At 35.8% G+C, this 19966-nt stretch overlaps 2 protein-coding genes across 5 annotated transcripts; both read left to right on the forward strand.

The window, feature by feature from the left end:
• Window positions 1-831: 831 nt before the first annotated feature.
• On the forward strand, window positions 832-8270 carry LOC113063141 (ankyrin repeat and SOCS box protein 2-like). 2 transcript variants are annotated; one of them, XM_026233335.1, is made up of 10 exons: window positions 832-930; window positions 1208-1453; window positions 2748-2870; window positions 4680-4849; window positions 4928-5083; window positions 5166-5411; window positions 5485-5656; window positions 6522-7101; window positions 7326-7479; window positions 7619-8270. In XM_026233335.1, the coding sequence occupies exons 2-10, from the start codon at window positions 1215-1217 to the stop codon at window positions 7768-7770; spliced, it is 1992 nt and encodes a 663-aa protein (XP_026089120.1). In that variant the 5' UTR covers window positions 832-930; window positions 1208-1214; the 3' UTR covers window positions 7771-8270. The 2 variants fall into 2 exon arrangements, with proteins under 2 accessions (XP_026089120.1, XP_026089121.1); XM_026233336.1 differs by having other exon boundaries at window positions 2799-2870.
• Window positions 8271-9676: 1406 nt separating this feature from the next.
• On the forward strand, window positions 9677-19597 carry LOC113063142 (ankyrin repeat and SOCS box protein 2-like). Of its 3 annotated transcripts, XM_026233337.1 has the most exons (11): window positions 9677-9827; window positions 13657-13933; window positions 14793-14912; window positions 15576-15745; window positions 15842-15997; window positions 16166-16411; window positions 16515-16686; window positions 16841-16891; window positions 18232-18793; window positions 18895-19048; window positions 19137-19597. In XM_026233337.1, exons 2-11 carry the CDS (start codon window positions 13665-13667, stop codon window positions 19280-19282), a joined length of 2046 nt encoding a protein of 681 aa, XP_026089122.1. In that variant the 5' UTR covers window positions 9677-9827; window positions 13657-13664; the 3' UTR covers window positions 19283-19597. The 3 variants fall into 3 exon arrangements, with proteins under 3 accessions (XP_026089122.1, XP_026089123.1, XP_026089124.1); XM_026233338.1 differs by lacking the exon at window positions 16841-16891; XM_026233339.1 differs by lacking the exon at window positions 14793-14912.
• Window positions 19598-19966: the final 369 nt, after the last annotated feature.

Below are 19966 nucleotides of genomic sequence, written 5' to 3' on the forward strand. Positions count from 1 at the left end.
CAGTGAGCAATGAGAGCTATGAAAGCTGTGATGTTCTGAATCTGTTAACCTTAAGGTGTGTTAAAGGATAAGACTTTCAGATCCTAAGCATAGACAAAACCAAAGAACTTGTGTACATAGAATGCCACCAATATACAGACAGAACTGCATGTTTAGATCAAACATGCATTATTAACATATCTAGATTATATACCTTTAGATTTAATTTTTACTTGCATTATTTTGAAGCTCCAGACCTTCATTGCCACACTGCTACAGATGAAAACACATAAGTCATTTAATAGAACAAGATGTATGAAATGTAAACATCTGAGATGTTGACTGTGTCACAGAGAGGTTTCTAGCTCACGCCAGCATTCAGAGACAGCTGTCTCTTAATATCAGGTCACAAGCATCAGACCACATAATGATATTTACTTATGTAAATAATGCATGGTATAGCATAAACAGTGTGTAGGAAGCTCTATTGATCATTATAGGACACAAATGTAAATCATTACAGCATAGTGTATTTTAGCAAGTTTAATGTTCCATATCAGATACAAGAAAGAATACAGAATAGTGCAGCAAAATTTGTACCTTCATTATAATTTACACATTATTTTTTTTAGAAATTCAGGGTTAAATGTAGTTTTCTAGTTTCAGGGGAAAAGTGATTTGACCAATTTCACCACAGATCCCCTGCTCTTCCTGTTTCTTAACCCATTTGCAAGGAAGGTCATGTCACATCTTAGTCAGACATGTTCTAATGAATAATATGCAAGCTAAGCAAATATATTTATAAGGCAGTCAGTTTGTTTACACCGTGATATATAATCAAGACCTCTCAGACACTCTTCATAAAGCACACAGCATCAACTGCTTTACAGAGAAAGGAGAAGATCCAAATGAACCACATTCAACTTACAATTATTGATATACTGAAGAAAGGTAGGTCTGAACTTCTCAATGCCAGCAGTTATGAATTATAGTGATGATGTTAGGACTTTTAAGGGAACTTTTGTACAATTGAAATCTGAATTTTTAATGTTTACTGAGCAATGGCAGAAACAAGAAAATTACCTGATATTTTATATAACTGCTTTAATTATTATTATTTATTTTTTTATTTTTTTTCGTTTATTGTCTTGGCAGTTTGTGTAATTGATAAGAACTATGTTATTTGAATGTTTATTATTTTTCTAATTTGTGAGCATTTTACAATCAGGTGCAAAATGGCAGTAGCCAGGGTCACAATGGCTGCTTCAAGGACAACCGGAGAAGACCTTGAGGACTTCAGTGCCTATGCACACTTGTCTCAAGAACAGCTGTTGCAGATAGCTATTGAACGAAGTCTAGCTGATACAAATTTAACTCCATGGCAGAATCAACAAGTGCATGCCCACATGCAGCCAGCTGACCCCATTGCTACACAAGGACCGCCATGCAACCCTAACCCAGCAAACCCTCCCAGGTGATTTTTTTCCCCCCGTTACTACTACACTCTTAAAAATAAAGGTTCTACCAAGGTGTTTTCACAGCAATGCCATAGAAAATTGGTGTCCAGTTCTGTTCCTTGAGGGCCAACTTCCTTCAGAGTTTAGCTCAAACATTGAGTTTTTTGCTTCAACGTGAATCTGAAGACCCTGATTAGCTACTTCAGCTGTCTTCAGTAGGATTGGAGCTTAACTCTGCAGAAGAGGCACTCCTGGAACAGGTTTGGACACCCTTGCCATAGAAGAACCAAAAGAAACTTTCAGTGAATAGTTCTTAAATCGATTTATTTATTAGTGTGAAGAACTTTTTAAAATCTAAAAAAAGTCTTTTCACTATAAACAGTGGTTGAATTGTAAAAATAATAATAATAATAATATTAACAAAAAACGTTGTCAAGGGGATGGTGGGGAGAGGGGTCCTGTAAATACAGATCCCTACAAAATGTGTCTAATTTTTAAACACATTTTTATTTAACACACACACAAAAAAAATCAGCTTTATTAAATCAACTATGGGTTATGAGCTGTTTTCCTTGTGTGGCCTGAAATAGCCCCACAATGTCAAAAGTTTTAAGGTTTTTTATTATTACTTTGTAGGTTGAACCAAAGCATGCACAGACACACACACACTCATGCATGTACACACACAGTCTCTGTGTCTGTAATCTAGATGACCTAAATGATGCCCCTAATGAGGAGTCTGTGATATTGACAATAAGTATCTTATATTCATGGGGGAATTTTGGTTTTGGTTTTTGGCAAAGTCACTGACATTCTTCATAATGGCATCTAGTGTGAATTAGAACAGGATGATCATTTCTGAATGAACGCATCCCTTCTCTCTCTCTCTCTCTCTCTCTCTCTCTCTCTCTCTCTCTCTCCCCGTATCCCTCCTCACAATTACATTGCGGTGATATGTTACCTTATTATGCTGTCTTCTTTTAAAAGAATGTCAGAAGTTTCACTTCAAACTTTTTTAGTGCGAAAAATTACGAAAACATGCGTGATTTTAAAGAACCTTTTGTGGGAAGGGAGGGTTCCATGGATGTTAAAGGTTCTTCATGGAACCATACATGCCAAAGAACTTTTATTTTTAACAGTGCACCTGCTTCAGGTAATCAATCAATGATGTATGTAAATCACTATAATTATTATGCTTCTTGCAAATATATATATATATATATATATATATATATATATATATATATATATATATATATATATATATATATATATATATATATATAACTTTTGTTGCTGCCTTCCTTTCAGTGAGAATAAGAGTGCAAACATTTACAGAAATTTTCATAATCGTATCTTCAGTAAGGGCCAAGACAAGGTGATTGCTTGGACAAGGCACAATGGAAACCTGCAGGTCACAGTGGAGTATATGAAGTGAGTGGCAAGACAAATTCTATTTAATTTGTGTGTGCTGTTTTTCTGAATATCAACAATTTCTGTATATCAAGCATTGTGAGCTAAGTTGAACACAGAGACCACTGGTGGCAATGGTTCTGAGGCTTATGATGCTTATGGTGAAAATGCAGCCCAGGTTAATATTGATTAACTTACAGTTCAGACACAATATAGCCATTATATTCCCTCCACGTTTCTGAATGACACAACATATGGTTCCCTTCCTGAAAGGAATTCATGTTTTTGAACAAATTAGTCAAAGTGACTTGTTCATAACTCATCACTTATCGCCACCTACTGGCATAAGAATGTAACTCTTCAGATTCTTACTCTTAAAGGGTTAGTTAATCGAAAAATGTAAATTATGTAATTAATGACTCACCCTCATGTCTTTTCCAAACCTGTAAGACCTTCATTCATCTTCGGAACACAGTTTAAGATATTTTCGATATTTGAGCATTGTCTTTTCTTCCGTGTCTGTTGTGAGCGACTTCAAAACACTGCAGTTTGGTTATATCCGGTTCGCGAACGAATCACTCGAACCAGATCTTTCTTGAACCAGTTCACCAAATCAATATGAATCGTTTGAAACGGTTCGCGTCTCTAATAAGCATTAATCCACAAATGACTTAAGATGTTAACTTTTTTAATGTGGCTGACACTCGCCATGTGTTAAAATGACTCGTTCTCGAGTCAAGAACCGTTTCTGTCGGATTCGAGAACCGAGGAGCTGATGATACTGGGCATGTGTTGTGTGATTCACCGTGAAGCAGAATGACACACAGAGCGTCTGAAACGAACTGATTATTTTGATGATTGATTCTGAACTGATTCTGTGCTAATGTTATGAGCGCGGGTAAACCGAAGGATTGAATCAAGGGCAATCATCGCCAATGACGTCATTACATCAAGCACAAAAGAACCGGTGAACCGTTTTCTTCAACCAGTTTATTAAATCGAACTGTCCAAAAGAACCGGTTCGCGGAAAAGATGACGTCTTTACGTCAAGTGCAAAAGAACCGGTGAACCAATCGAACTGTCCGGAAGAACTGAACTTCCCATCACTACTGGTGATCCAAAAACCGATGAAACCGGTTCTTGACTCGAGAACAACTCAATGTTTCGTTCATTGTCTGGCTCGGCTAGGTGTTCATCTTCAGTTCTCTCTTCACAGCAGTTCAGTCAGTGTACTGTTTGAGTACATTAATTACTCTGGGATATTGGTTTGTATGAAATCAGAGGGAGTGTCAGCCACATTAAAAAAGTTAACAGGTTAAGTAATTTGTGGATTATTGCGTATTGGAGATGTGAACCGTTTCAAATGATTCAGTTCGATTTGGTGAACTGGTTCAAGAAGATCCGGTTACATCGAATGATTCGTTCGCAAACCGCAAACTAAACTGCAGTGTTTTGAACTCTCTCACAACAGACACGGAAGAGAAGACAGTGATGAATAAAGTTGTAGTTTTTGTAATTTTTAGACCAAAATGTATTTTAGATGCTACAAAAAAATCTAACTGACCCTCTGATGTCACATATGGACCACTTTGAAGATGTTTTATTACCTTTCTAACCATGGACAGTATACTGTACATAGGAGGGACAGAAAGCTCTCGGACTAAATCTAAAATATCTTAAACTGTGTTCTGAAGAGGTCTCATGGGTTTGGAACGACACGAGGGTGAGTCAATTAGTGAGTGTATGTGTATTAGTGAGTGTATTAATGACATAATTTTCATTTTTTGGTGAACTATCCCTTTAAGATTCGTTGCATATTTGTTCTTCCAGTGATTTAGACCCTATTCTCTCTGCCATTTGGAAAGGGGATGTAAAAGCGCTACAGAAAATCATTCATTCCAAATCGAAAAATCTCTATGAACCAAATAAAGATGGCTGGTTACCACTTCACGAGTCTGCATACTATGGCAGTGTCAAGTGCCTTAAGATTTTGCTCAAAGGTATTTAATTAATTTATTTATTATCATGTCCAGTCCAGAACCACGTTTTCCAAAATCACAGCTGTATCTCTCCCACAGCCAAACCAGAAACAATCAACAAACAAACAAACAAAAGTCAGACGCCGCTCATGCTGGCTGTGTGTCGCAAGCATTTTTCTTGTGTCGAGCACCTCTTGGAGCAAGGAGCTGATCCTAACCTTGCAAATAACCAGTGGGAGACGCCATTGTACAAAGGTAAACATTTTAGCATGATACTGTATATCTCTCAATAACTAACGTCGGAAGAGTTCTGAACAATCCCTTTCTATTTTTACAGCATGCGAGAAAGCTAATGAAGCTATAGTGGAGCTTCTTTTGAGATTTGGTGCTTCACCAACCAAAGCCTGTGCTCAAGGTGGGACTCCACTACATGAAGCAGTGAGGAACAAAAAGTTAAAGATCACGAAGATGTTGATAAAAGCAGGGGCAAAGCTGTGCGCCAAAAATATTTATGGCATTGACTCTCTGTTTATGGCTGCTCAGTGTAATTCTGTTGAAGTGCTTAACTACCTCATATATAAAGGTAAGAATGTTTTTAATTGAATTAATTACTTAGTTTTATTCTAGTAGCATTAATCTAGTGATCTATTATTTAGGGGGTAATGTAAATACCCAGGCAAATGATGATGCATCCGCATTGTTTGAGGCCTGTAAGAATGGTCATGCTAAAGCTGTTGAGATCCTCTTGTCACAAAGTGCTGATGTTAACATAACCAACAAAACTGGATTACTTCCTATTCATGTTGCAGCAAAGAATGGCCATGACAGGTTAGTAGGCCTACTACAGTATATAAGAGTTCAATTCATATTATTCATTATTACACAGCTCTTTGAAATATTTAATTACAGAATTCAGTTCAGTCTTAAACTTCCTAAAGTCCAAGTAGACCATAGAACAAAAAATAATAAAAAAACAAACAGCTGTAAGGTGTAGCACAACATTACAAACTTTTATTTGAAATAACAAAAAAACTATTTAAAAAGGCTCTAAGACACAAATGCACAAGTCTGTATACTTAATGAGGGAAAGAACTACAATCCCACGAAGCATTGCAAATGACAAAATATATGAAGCTGATTTTATATACAGAAACAAAATATTTACATTTTTCTTACAAAATATGCATATATTCAAGAATTTTGAGAACAAAAGGAGATTTGCAGTGCTTCATGGGAGAGGTCTAGCGCAAAATAGTTCTTTTGACTTGCTTTGCTTGTGATTCTCTGATTGGTGAAGCTTTCTTTGCAGCATCATGGGTAATGTAGTTTTTCACAAGAAATTCAACTTAAAAGTTGAAAAATTGTGAACTGATGGCTTCAACAAACATATCAAGTTTTATACATTGTAATGGACTATTTTTTTCTTAGCAGAAGCTCTACAATTATACAACTTATAGGTAAAATAATTACATTTCATATCAAGTTAGTATCCCATCTCCAAGTATTTATTTATTTGGTGTGTAGCCGTAAAATCAGTAGAAAGATAGATTCAACCAGCCATTGTCACTAAATTAATCCCTTACAGTACATATGTTTTAGTAAGTTACATATGCATGGTTTTATGCTTTCTTTTTTATTCAAGTATTGATTTATTCATGAATAAATAAATCTCTCTCTTTCTTGTCCTCCTCAGCATTGTCGCCATGCTAATCCCTAGAACTAGCATGGTCAAAGTGAGGTCCTCCGGAATCAGTTCTCTTCATTTTGCTGCAGAAAATAACAAAGATAGCGTCCTAGAAATATTAATTGATGCTGGATATGATGTCAACGCGAAGATGTCCGATGATTGGTCAAAAATGTATGAAGATCATCGCAGCACAGCTCTGTACTCAGCTGTGGCAAACAGCAACATTGAGGCAGCTACTATGCTTTTAGAAGCCGGTGCTGATCCAAACCTGGATATTTTCAACCCCCTGTTAGTGGCTGTGAGGATAGGAAGTATGGAAATGGTGGCCTTACTGTTGAAGCACGGTGCTAATGTCAATGCCATGCTGCCAACTCATCCTACCAGCTTCCCAGCAGCTTTGGTTTTTTGTTTGAGGTTCATGTTGATGATGAAGTGCCTACTGGACAATGGCTGCGATGCGCAATCATGTTTTACCTGTCAATATGGCAGTAATCCTCATCCCCCCATTAAACAAGGACAATGGACAAGAAATGGGCGAGAAACTATGTATTATTTAAATGATGAAGCATCAGAATACTGTGTTGAGGTATAGATTTTGTTTTCCAGTCAAAATAACTTAAATAAAATAATATTTCATATTATATTAAAATGTAGAAAATATAATATATATGTACGATATATATATATATATATATATATATATATATAATTTTCTTTATTTTTTTTTACGTAATCATTATTATACTATTCATTTGTACATTTACTATTTGCTTTCAAATTAAAATCTTTATTTTTTTTATTTTTTTACAGTTTTGTGAGATCATCTCTACTCCCTCAGTCAGCTGCTGGGTGGGACCCATCATAAACACATTACTTGACTATGTGGGTCACGTTAAACTCTGCTTTAGAATAAATGAACATCTAGACAGCAACAAAGATTGGGCCCATATTAAAGAAAGATCAGGTAAGAATATTATACATACTATACATACTATACAGAACTATACATTTGGCTGATTATTGACATCTGAAAACTGAATTGATTTTTACACATTAATGGAACTACAAAGGAAAAACTGAAACCCAATCCCTCTCTATTTCAGTTCTTCCTTGCACACTGATGCATCTGTGCAGACTCAAGATTCGTCAACGACTGGGCATCCAAAGACTATGTCACATCAGTGCTCTTCCTCTACCAGAAAGACTAATCATGTTTCTAAATTATGAACGAGAATCATTTGAAGATATTCCATGATGAATGGCATGCCATTCTTAAATGTTTACAGAACATGCTGCTTTGAATTCTTTTGTTACAAACATAATTTAATGAATTGTAAAAAGCTTTAGATCAGAAAATAATTTAGCAGAATTGATTTCTGTTTGTATGGGTAATTATTCTCAATTCATGTAAATAAAATAATATTCAAATGTACATAGTATACATAGAGAATAAAAGGTGCATAACTAGATTGCACACTAAAGCTTTTTATAATGTGAATCAATCTTTCTAGTCTTTAAACTGTGCATTAAACGATTAAATATGTTTAGTGTAATGTTCTGTAATTCTGCTATAATGTCATGAAGACAAACTGTATTGTTCTTGTAAATTAGTTAACAGTGATGCAACTTGTCCGATTCTAAGCAGAATTTGAGCTTAGGGTTTTTGTGTAACTCATGTAGTATTAAATGTGTGGGGTTTTCTGTTTGCTTGAGACAGTCTCTGATCTTGAGGTAAAATAAAAGTCTTGCATCTCCACAGTTTTATTCAAGCCTGTTGAAAGTCTATGGGTCTTGCTGTATGACAGAGAAGTTTGAGCTGGTCATCAGAATCACAGCTTTTATAAACCTCAAATAAGCAACGGGGTAAAGTGCAACAGCTGCAGGAAAAACAAAGGCCAATTCACACACTGTGCCAAAAGGCACATACCAATGTTGAGAAAGTACAATATGTCACTTCTCAGACATTCAAGTCCCAACAAACACAGATTCAACATGTTCAATCGTTGAAAACAAGGGGCAACCAACACCAGCTAGTGGCGTCAAGGGGTCACACACTGATCAGACAAAATCTGACAAACATGTCTGTTGATGGTTTTCAGCATCTGTGGGTGCAGTGTGAATTGACCTTTAGAGGTAAAAGGTGAAACTTAATTGGGGACCACCATAAGTCTTATGATCAGTGTACATTTACATCCCTTAAGAAGACCTCTTATATCATTCTGAATCAAGCTAACTGCAGTTTACATAAGCACTATAATTAGACAATAAGCAAAACATTTAAATATAACTTCTGCCACCAGTCTAGCTCAGAACTTTTAATCCTGTTAAGAAAAAAGAGAGAGATTGATAAATAAAATCAAATAAAAAATAAATTAACCATATTTTTTTCATAAAGTAATTTTAAAATTATATATTTAACCAAACTTTAAAAATGTCAAGCAGAATCGAGATGTTTTCTTTTTTTTTTTTCTCTTTTCAGAACATTAAAACTCCACTGGTGTCTGTACAAACACAGAGGTGTCTTCTTTCTGACCCCTGGAAGACCTTACAATGAAACAAGGTCTCACAAATGCAAAAGTCTCTTATGCAACCCTCTTGTTTATTTGATTATGTTTGTCAAATTATTCAGCCATTATACACATTGGCAAGTAAAAAGGGCTCAGCCCAAACAAAGAGTATTAAACAAGTTTATAACCTTGATCTTAACTCCACTTGACATTAACTTAATAGCTTTATCTATAAATAAAGAATAAGGTATTCACAGAGTGCTATTCTGTGTACTGTTTGTCTCGTAGCCTTGACCCACTTGTAACATGACACAGCAAAAACAGCATAATAATTTAACCCTGTTACATGCAAACTGTTTCAATTAACAAAGCCAGTGTATGAAGAGAAGGCCAACCATTATTCACAATCACATACTACACTCTTAAATTATTTTTTATTATCTTTATAAATCCACTTCAGTAAAGAAATCTTCTGTAGTGGGTATTTTCAGCTAATATATTTCTGGAATCACAATTCACTCCACTAGAACTCAAAGATAGTTTTCGTAATCTACACCAGGTCTGCAACCCCTCAAGAACAGCAACAGCTAAGAGGCTGATCTTGGCACACTGTATATCACGTGTACCCAGAGTCGGTGTGGGGTGACAGTTAAAGACCTCTCTTAGCAGAGAGCTAAACAGGTCCCAGTGCAAGCAAGTCTCCAGTGTGCCACTCGACATTGGGATAAACAAAACAACCTTTTCTATTTGGAAATCTGACACGTTGTTAAGGAAGAGAAAAAGAAAAGAAAAACATTTTGAAGTGGTAAGTAGCTTTTTTTCTTTCTTTTTTTTTTTTTTTGGCTTGTGTTAGTGTGTATTGGATGAAGGTCAAGTATACACTGGTCCATTAATATTGTAAAAATGTTGAGAGATTAATATAATTTTGTTCAGCATTGGTACTGACTCATACTCTTTGGTTTTATTAAAATTATGCTTTATATTTATTTATTTTATGCACCTTTACCTGCTATTTACAAAAGTCTTTTTTATATGCTAAATCAGAGGCATGAATGAATACTTAAAGGGATCATTCACCAAAAAAATTACAATTCTGTCATCATTTACTAACCCCCATGTCATTCCAAATCAGTATGACTTTCTTCTATAATAAGATATTTTGAGAAATGTCTTACATGTTTGTTTGTTTTTCTATCCATACAGTCAGTGATTACCAACACTCTTTGACAGATCTTGGTGCAATCGTACCGGTATAAAACTACATGAAGTGAATGACAGTTTTCAGTTTTGGATGAGCTATCCCTTTAAGGCTAAACAAATGAAAAACATAAAAAGGATAAATTCCTTGTCCCTTATGACAAACTATTTGAGTTTATAAATACAGATATAAATGCTTTATTCTTGATTTAAAAACTATCTATAATGTGTTTAATAATTGTATTTTCATACTTTATTCATGATCAATTTATCATTTCTCAATGAAAAATAGCATTATTTATAAACCAGTTATTTAGGAGTTGCCGGTGATTCATACGATCACAAGAAATGTAGTAAATTCAGGTAGTTATAAAGCATTTAGTAGTGGTCAGTTAACTATTTATGTGAGCTCATCTAAAGTGAGGACTAGTTATGCCTTGTAAAGCATTATAAAGGATATTTAAAGGCTCAGTTATCTTCTAAACAAAAAACATAAACACAACACAGTGATACAGAACATAGAAATATTAACAGCCTTTAAATCTAATTTGTAAAAGCTTTACAAGGCATAAATAGTCCTCACTTTAGATGAGCTCACAAAAATAGTTAACTAACAACTACATATGTTTTATAACTACCTGAATTAACCCTGAATTACAGTAGAAATACATGTTAATAAACCATTTATTTACACTATAAGTAACTATTACTATATGTCTGAATAAAAATATGTATGAATGCACATTTAAATAGTTTATTAATCATTTACTTACAATTTCTAAGTGATCTTATGAACCACTGACAACTCCTGAATAACTGGAGTGTAAATAATGCTATACTTAATTTAGAAATGATAAATTGATCATTAATAAAGTATGAAAAAACAATTATTAAATACATTATAGATATGCTCTTAAATCAGGTATAAAGCATTTATATCTGTATTTATAAACTGCTTATAAATGTCTATTAATGCTTTATAAATGATGAATTAACTGTTTCCTAATGCTTAACTAATTATTAATAGCATGCAGTTATTATAAAGTGTTACCAAAATATTTAACACAATTAATGCAGGGGTGGATCTAGGGTTGTCCATTGCACTCGCAACTACTGCTTCGGTTTCTTTTTCTTGACAAGAATTGAGGTTATTTAGACACAGTTATTTTAGACAACGTCTTAACCACCACATCAAACGGGAAACTTTTCAGACGCACACTCCAACTTCTCCTCAGCGCCAGGCGCTTTTAATGAGCATGGAGAAGCTGCAGGTGACAAGGAAGCTTCAATAGACCAACAGTGAACTGCGGTCAGATGAGATGATGTCAGGCCATGTCAGTAAAAACCTAAAAACCTTTTCCTGTCCTGTCAGCCGTTATACTGTGTTCATCATAGCGTGTGCTCTTCAAATGCATACACGAATACAGCGGTGCACACTGAATTATATTAAAAAACTATATCATAATAACATAAATGAAACTATGAGCATGCCGTAGTTATGTCGTCAGTTAAGTCATGGAGTTAACAATGGTGATTAAAGCTGCCTTAAACGATGCACGTATTTGTTATGAGTCACATTTAAGAGCATGTCTCTAAAATGCAGTGGTTTTGAGAACTGTCCTGGAGCAGCCAGCACTGGCTACTTTTAAATGCAACCAACGGTCAATCAGACTGAAAAGCCTTCATGTAAGCTATACACCTTAATCGATCCGATTGAGCTCGATCGGAATGAAATTTGAAGGGGGTGGTTTATTCCTTTTCTAATACGATTAAGAGTGCATGTAAACACGATCAGATTGCTACCCGAAAATGAAATAGGTTAATGACATATGATTGCAGAATGAGTGGCTCTTCTTTTTAATAAAGTGTTGTATAAATGCATGTCCTGTCATTATAATACTCTCCTTTCACTCGGCAACTGTGAAGTGGAGCAGGACAACCTCGCACCTGGGCTCCATTCTTTGTACGTCGCTTAATACATCTGAAATTATATGTCGCATCCAAGATGATATCATCGCGCTAATCAGGATCATAATTCAGTTCTTCAAATGCACCTGTAGTTGATGATTGTTATGGCTGGATTGAGTTATCTGGGGGATAGCATAGGGGATAACAGTCCTTTCCCCCTCATTGGAAAAGCATGGTGTAGACTTAGAATGGCCTACATAAAAGAATTTCTGCTGCTCAACAGAGTAACATATGTATAAAAACTGATCCGTATTGGGTTGGACTGTTCGTACAGTACGGACTGGGCAAACGACCAAACGGAGTGGACAAAGGTGTCGTTTCCCGACATTTTTTGCTACCTAATAGAGCAAGAGACAGCTTACTATAAGCCTATGCGAGAACGATACAGATTGTGAAAAGCAAACATTTGACGTTTTGTTTTGCTTGGCTTAATTTTAATAGAGCGATAAAGACTTGAGTAAAAGCCTGTCGTATTTTATTATTGATATATTAAAAATATTAGTAACTTTGACAAAACAGGTCCACTGAAGTGCCTTAAAAATGCGCAGTTATTCTATGTGGTGTGTGCAGCGGCTGCCTAATCATTTTCACAAATACATTCCGTAAAATAAATATATAACATGAAAATTTGTATATAAAATACGAAAAAACCAACTATCTGTGCTACCCACTCAGTGCTATGTCCGGTAGTCCGTCTGTTTATCAGTCATATACACCTTCTTATCAGGTTTTTTTTACTTATTAGAGGTACAGAACGCCACACAGCAACTTTTCGGCACTGCACCAAGCAGAAATCAATCGAAATCTTCACAAAAAGTAAAGATCAAGCACCTAATAAGGTCTCTGCACGTTAATTCAAATTTTTTTTTTGCCCCATGGCATAAACGGATGTGACGTTTTTGTGGGCGTTCCCACCAATGGCGAATAAGTCAATACTGAATCCGACAGTAATGTTGCACAACACAATGTTGAGTAATTGTTTTATTACATGGTCACTTTTGCTTTGTCTCTTATTACAGATATTTTTGCTGATATGTACAAGTATTTATGTGTTTTAATCTAAATCACACATTGTCCGTCCATGAAGGATGTAGCCTGTCAAACATACACAACTGTGAGTCAATCAAAGCAGTGGGAGTTTACTTCCGAGTCTACAATCCGCCACACCTATTCAAACGTTAAGATTACAAAACAAACAAAAAAAGCAGTTCATGACCCCTTTAAATTGTAATAATATTTCATGATATTATAATTTTCTTTTTTTTTACTGTATTTATCACATAAATGCAGTCTAAGCGACCATAAATCAAAAACCTTAAATCAGAAATCTGTCAGATTAGCTGTCTATCCTAATCAAGTAAGCTAATGAATTTTGCAATAACAGTTTTCTGTGATAAGTATGCCAAGCAAACAGATGTTAGTCCAGTAGGTTCATTAAGTAGGCCTGATGATTGTTTTGATTGTCTCAGGATCCAACATGGCAGCCGCCCATGTGTCCATGCCAGGTACAACACACAACAACATGGACTTTGCTGACTACAGTCTCTACAGCGAGCTGTCTGATGATGAGCTCATGGAGCTGGCAATTGAGCGGAGCATTGCTGATGCTCAGAACTCTGCGTCAGACACTGAAAGCTCAAAGACCCCCACTTCTCCAAACAGGCCAGCAGCCCGATGGCAAGCTCCACCATCACATCCTCCCCAGCCGCAACCAGAACTGACTGCGTGTCCCGCCAATCCACCCAGGTAAAGTTTGCTGTGCATCATTCAAAATGAAATGAGGTGCCGTCATAAAACAAACTCTCCCTGTGAGTTTTAAAATAACCAGTGCTTGGCACATCATACTCACACTAACCTTAACTAAGTACATACTTACTTTAAAATAGTGTTTTTTGTTCAAATTTATGTAGGAAAGGTAATAGATTAATTTATGACAAGAGTGCACCATCATAACATGAGTTCTGACCTTGGGTCAGTTTGGGTTGTGCACTTTCAAGTCTATGTTCAAAAATGTGAGTGACAGTTAATATCTGCACAGATTTGCAACATGTTTATTGCCAAATGTACACCAAGCTTAAACTTTAAATATATATTGATTTTATTTTATTTATGCAAAATTATCTGCATGTAGCACATAGGATCAAAACATTAACATCAGTGTATTGCCACAAAAAAAAATTCTCACAGAGAGAGTAACAATATCACTTTTAGATGCCTACCACAGCTTCTCTGATGGCTGACACAACAGCTTCACATCTGTTCCTCTTCTTTTAAAGGTCAAGATTAGAAAGAGGAGCAACCTGAGTTGTTCAAGTTTACATGCCTCCATGCATAAAAATAGAAACACTATCCTCTGCTGTGCCCCAATCCACTTGTTTAAATTCCCCCTGTAATCTTACATTGTCAACTCTGCAATTAGTGTTACAGTAGTAGATTTATGTTTAATTGCAATGATAACATGTAGGTAATTTAATAAAAAATAGGTAAAAAAAAAAAAAAAAAATGATCCCATCCCCTTTCAGTGGAAGTCCAAGAATTGTGCAATAGTTAGAGATCTGAGGCAGAATTAAATAGACTTATATGAATCTTTTTTTTTTTTTCAAAGAGAAACAATATGTCCACAGGATGTAAATTCAGTAAGTCACTTTGTTACTGGTAATGGCAAGCGAATGATGGAATACCGAAAATATGACGGAAGTTTGCAAGTTGCCCATGTGCCTGAAGAGTGAGTGATTGCACAATTACATGACAATACAATATAATGTGCTCATTAGTATGTAAGAAAAGTGTGGTTCTTTCTATGCTTGAAAAGACTAAAATACATATAAAATATATATATACTTTAGTAGTAAAATGTAATAAAAAATGTATGATATAAAATACTAATTATTAATAAATGATTCTAGAGCTATGCATAAGTAGATGTGGTCAGTATGACCATACTGTATGTTTCAGTGCCAGTGAGCAGTATATTAATCCTACTGCACAAAATATGCACTACCATTTAAAATGTTGGAGTCAGTAAGAATTTTTAATGTCTTTGGAAAAAATGTCATTCTCACTAAGGCTGCATTTATTATAAACAATTCAGTAAAACAGTAATATTGAGAAATAATATTACAATTTAAAATAACTGTTTATGTATTCAAATTTAATTTATTCCTGTGATGGTAAAGATGACATTTCAGCATCATTACTCCACAGTCTTCAGTGTGACATGATCCTTCAGAAATCATTCTAATATGCTTTTCAGTAAACATTTCTTATTATCAATGCTGAAAACAGTAGTGATGCGAAAGAGCCCAAACTAAGAATAATAATATATGTAATCGTCTCACCTGCAACACTTAATGCATCAAAATAAAATGTAAAACAATTTCTTCCTTAGGGAGTTTGATCCTATTGCTAAGGCCATTTTGGAAGGAGATGTAGGATCAGTGAAACTGTTGGTTAAGCAACCTGGGTGCAACCTTCTTAAACCAAATAAAGATGGATGGATGCCTTTGCACGAGGCGGCATATTATGGACAAGATCAATGTATTAAAATTCTCCTGAGAGGTAGTGCACACTCATTTGAAAATGAATCCATTGAACTTTATTTAGCCCAGCTCTAACAGATTGTTCTGGCTTTGTTCATGAATACTATTTTCATAGCTCAACCTGGGATGATCAACCAGTGCACTTTGAATGAGCAGACTGCTTTAATGATAGCTGTGGTAATGGAACATCTTGCATGCATGGAGTGTCTTCTAGAGAAAGGAGCTGATCCTGATATTACCAATAAGGATAGGGAGACTCCCCTTTACAAAGGTAATATTCTGACAATCTACCTATCTGGACTGGATTACCAGCCTCGACCCACATCATTTCATTTAAAAACATCAATTCTTAAAAATATATATATTTTGTTCCGCTCTTGATTTAATGTGGCTTTTAGTGGTGTGATGGATATTTGATCATTTCTATACATATCTGTAGCATGTGAGAAGGAAAACCCAACAATGGTTGCCATGTTACTGAATTATGGCGCCTCTGTGAATAAGAGCTGTATTCAAGGCTGGACCGCTCTCCATGAGAGTGTGTGCAGGAACAATGTGGAAATCTGTGAGATGCTGTTGAAAGCTGGAGCCAAAGTCAGCATACCCAACATGTACGGAATCACTCCTATCTTTGTGGCCGCCCAAAGTGGAAAAGTGGATGCCCTTCGCATGCTTTTAAAAAATGGTAAAATCGTTCACTGTCATTTGGTCTGTTATTTCCCTTTCTGTTCCACTGTTGCTTTGTGATGTATTGCATCTGACGTAATGCATCCCCACACCTTAATCAGGTGCAGATCTCAACAGCGAGGCTGCAGATGGAGCCACAGCACTGTATGAGGCCTGTAAAAATGGTCATGAGGGAACTGTACAGTTTCTTCTATCTCAAAATGCAGATGCCAACAAGCCAGGCAAAACTGGACTGTTGCCAATTCATATAGCTGCCCAGCATGGTAATGATAGGTATGCATTCTGAATTCTTATGAATGAATGAATTTGCTTGGGAAGGAATTTCCTCAGGTCACAGTTTATACCTAACTTGTTTATATGCAAAGGCCATTGGTTCTTAAGAGTTTAGGCTTAGTAGTACATCTCATGCTCTTGCATTGATTTTCAGCAAAGACCTCCTCACTTTCGGGTGTACCCACAAAATTGTCAGGGCAACTAAGTAAGTCTCAATGGGTGATTAAGAGCAGTGCTGTTGCTACTGTAGATGGTGCTAATCCTGTAACCTTAACTCAAGCTAACTCAAGCAGGAGCAAATGGGTACTTTTTTGTTTTATTTTAAAAGTACCATTTCTGATAAGTGCTCTTTCTTCTGACATACGTGTGATGTCTTGTTAACTCTTCTAGTTTATTGTGTGCAGGGTCTTTTACTCACCTAACAGTTAAACTAATCATCCCATAGCATAATTCTGTAACACTTTAGAATAATGGTCCATTAGTTAATGTTAGTTAATTCATTAACTAGCATGAACAAACAATGAACAATACATTTATTACTGTATTTATTCATCTTTGTTAATGTTAATGAAAATACAGTTATTCATTGTTAGTTCATGGTAATTCACAGTGCATTAACTAATATTAACAAGCACAACTTTTGATTTGAATATTGCATTAGTAAATGTTGAAATTAACATCAACTAAGATTAATAAATGCTGTAGAAGGATTTTTTCTTGCTTAGTTCATGTTAACTAACATTAACTAATGGACCATTATTCTAAAGTGTTACCCATAATTCTTTATAGCATGACATGTTTAGGGGTGGGAATCGTAAATAAGTAGATCTTAACTACTTAACTATTTCAATTACTTAACAGCTCCAATGACAGTTATTTTAATATGTTGAAGTAAAAAATAAATAAATAACGGCATCAGGGAATCAGAATAAAGGGAATCAGGCTATATACAGTGTGTTGTTTTTTGATTTACAACAAAAAGAAATTAATGAGTCATTCGTTTAGGAAAGTGGACTACATTACACTGTATGTTTTTGATCCACTAGAAAGAATTGAATTATTTGTTTGGAAATCAAAATACTCTATTCGCATTGTAGTATTTTGCGGATTGTAGATTCTGTAGAGGTGTTGTGGCACATTCAAAACACCTTTTTATGTTTAACATGAGCACAGCATTTTTAGAATGCAGTGTTATGCGCAAGACGCTGCAAAAAAAAAAAACATGCTGCAATAGTCAAATATGTTTTTATAGAGAAAATAAACAAAATATGCTGTGCAGCAATATATAAAATCTTGTTCTGCATCAATGTCCCCTAACAAGCATGTCCTCTTCCGTACTTTTCGGTTCCCAACCCTAGAACTGTTTCTCTATCATTGCATCATTGCTAATCACTACATACAAGCTTTTCTTCTTATTAAATCATTTTTCCAACTTATAACATCATTTCACCCTAATGGTCCCATTCTAACATGTCATTTAAGAGTATTTTAGTGTACACAAGCAAGCACACTAGCACTCAAGAACACAAAACTTCTCATTTTCAGTATCATATCCATGCTGATCCCAGCCACAAGCAAGGCCAGAGTGAAGCGTTCAGGTATCAGCCCCCTCCATTTAGCAGCGGAGCGCAACAGAAACGATATTCTTGAGTTACTGATCGAGGCTGGCTTTGATGTCAATGCCACGTTGTCCGAGGGTCGTTCTATGATGTATGAAGATCGTCGCAGCACAGCTCTATACTTTGCTGTCATGAACAACAACATCAATGCTACCACCATGCTCCTGAAGGCTGGTGCTAATCCAAACCTGGACACATTCAACCCAGTCCTAGTGGCCCTGAGGCAGGGTTGCATCCAGACAGTGACTTTGCTGGTTGAACATGGTGCTAATGTCAATTCCTACATCCCAACTCACCCAACTACCTTTCCAGCCAGTGTTATGTTCTGCATGAAGTATCTGACTTTACTGAAGTATCTAATGGATAATGGCTGCGATGCCTTGTCATGTTTCAATTGTGTTTATGGCAGCAATCCTCATCCACCTATAAAAACTAGGTGTAATCCAAGATATGATTCTGATGAAGCAGTAGAAAAAACTTGTATTCAGGTAAGTGGCCTGAAGCCACATATAACTAGTGTAATATTTTTTTCTGAAATGTAAATTTGTATAATGCTTGCAGTACCACATTTTACACCATTTTTTACTAGTTCTGTGAGGTGATCTCTAGCGAACACGTCTCCCGTTGGGCAGGACCGATTATAGACGTGCTGCTTGATTATGTTGGGCATGTGAAACTGTGTGCACGACTCATTGAACATCTGGACAGTTTCCATGAGTGGCAGTGCATCAAAGAGAGAGCAAGTATGTGCACCTATACCCTTTGCTTAAATTATTCACATATGCAAATGCTTTCAGTCACCTGTGTATCGTTTGCTGGTTCTGATTGCAGTGCCTCCACGCCCACTCATGCAGCTCTGCAGACTGAAAATCCGCAAACTGCTCGGGACCAAGAGACTGAAGAAAATTCACAAGCTTCCGGTTGCTCCAAGGTTGATCAAATTCCTAAATCATCAAGAACGAAAGCAAGACTTTTAAGCCTGCTTTTGAATGTTGACTCTTAGTAAACACAGAGAGAACAATTCCATTAGAAAATCATATACTTCTGTTTGCAGAGCTTGCATTGAGCTAAAATTATGGAATACATTTCTTTTTGTCTGGGTCAATTTTTTGCACAAATGTACTGCTTTATATTATAATAAAAATGCCTTTACCTGAAATTAACACAGTTTTTGTTTTATCCAACTGTATTTAATGTGTGCAACTTATAACATCCAAGTGAAAGATATACCACACCGACATGTTATAAAAAAAAATAAACAACCAGAATCATTGAGCTGGAAAATTATCACCCCCTTGTGTCAGTATTTTGTTGAACAACCATTTGCATCAATTACAGACTTTAGTCTGTTGAGATTTGTCTCTATTAACTTTGCACATCTAGACTTTGCAATATTTGCCCACTCTTCTTTGCAGAACTGCTCAAATTCAGTTAAATTGGATGATGACCGTTCGTGGACTGCAGTCTTCAAGCATTCCACAGATTTTCATTGGTGTTTAAGTCTGGGCTCTGAGTAGGCCATGCAAAGACATTCACCTTCTCCTCTTTTAACCTTTTCCTCTTTGGGTCATTGTCCTGTTGGAAGGTAAACCTCCTTCCCACAGACAACTTTCTGGCAGAGGGCAGCAGATTTTCCTCAAGAATTTGACAATATTTTGCCA

This window comes from Carassius auratus, chromosome 45 (assembly GCF_003368295.1).
Source record: "Carassius auratus strain Wakin chromosome 45, ASM336829v1, whole genome shotgun sequence".
Taxonomy (NCBI): domain Eukaryota; kingdom Metazoa; phylum Chordata; class Actinopteri; order Cypriniformes; family Cyprinidae; genus Carassius; species Carassius auratus.

Excerpts from the sequence above, each read along its gene's own strand:
- LOC113063141 (XM_026233335.1), top strand. The coding sequence starts at position 1,215 with ATGGCAGTAGCCAGGGTCACAATGGCTGCTTCAAGGACAACCGGAGAA. Across the intron at positions 2,871-4,679 it reads GTCACAGTGGAGTATATGAA|TGATTTAGACCCTATTCTCT; the intron begins GTGAGTGGCAAG and ends TTGTTCTTCCAG. Across the intron at positions 5,412-5,484 it reads TAACTACCTCATATATAAAG|GGGGTAATGTAAATACCCAG; the intron begins GTAAGAATGTTT and ends TCTATTATTTAG.
- LOC113063142 (XM_026233337.1), top strand. The coding sequence starts at position 13,665 with ATGGCAGCCGCCCATGTGTCCATGCCAGGTACAACACACAACAACATG. Across the intron at positions 14,913-15,575 it reads GTTGCCCATGTGCCTGAAGA|GGAGTTTGATCCTATTGCTA; the intron begins GTGAGTGATTGC and ends TTTCTTCCTTAG. Across the intron at positions 16,412-16,514 it reads TCGCATGCTTTTAAAAAATG|GTGCAGATCTCAACAGCGAG; the intron begins GTAAAATCGTTC and ends CACCTTAATCAG.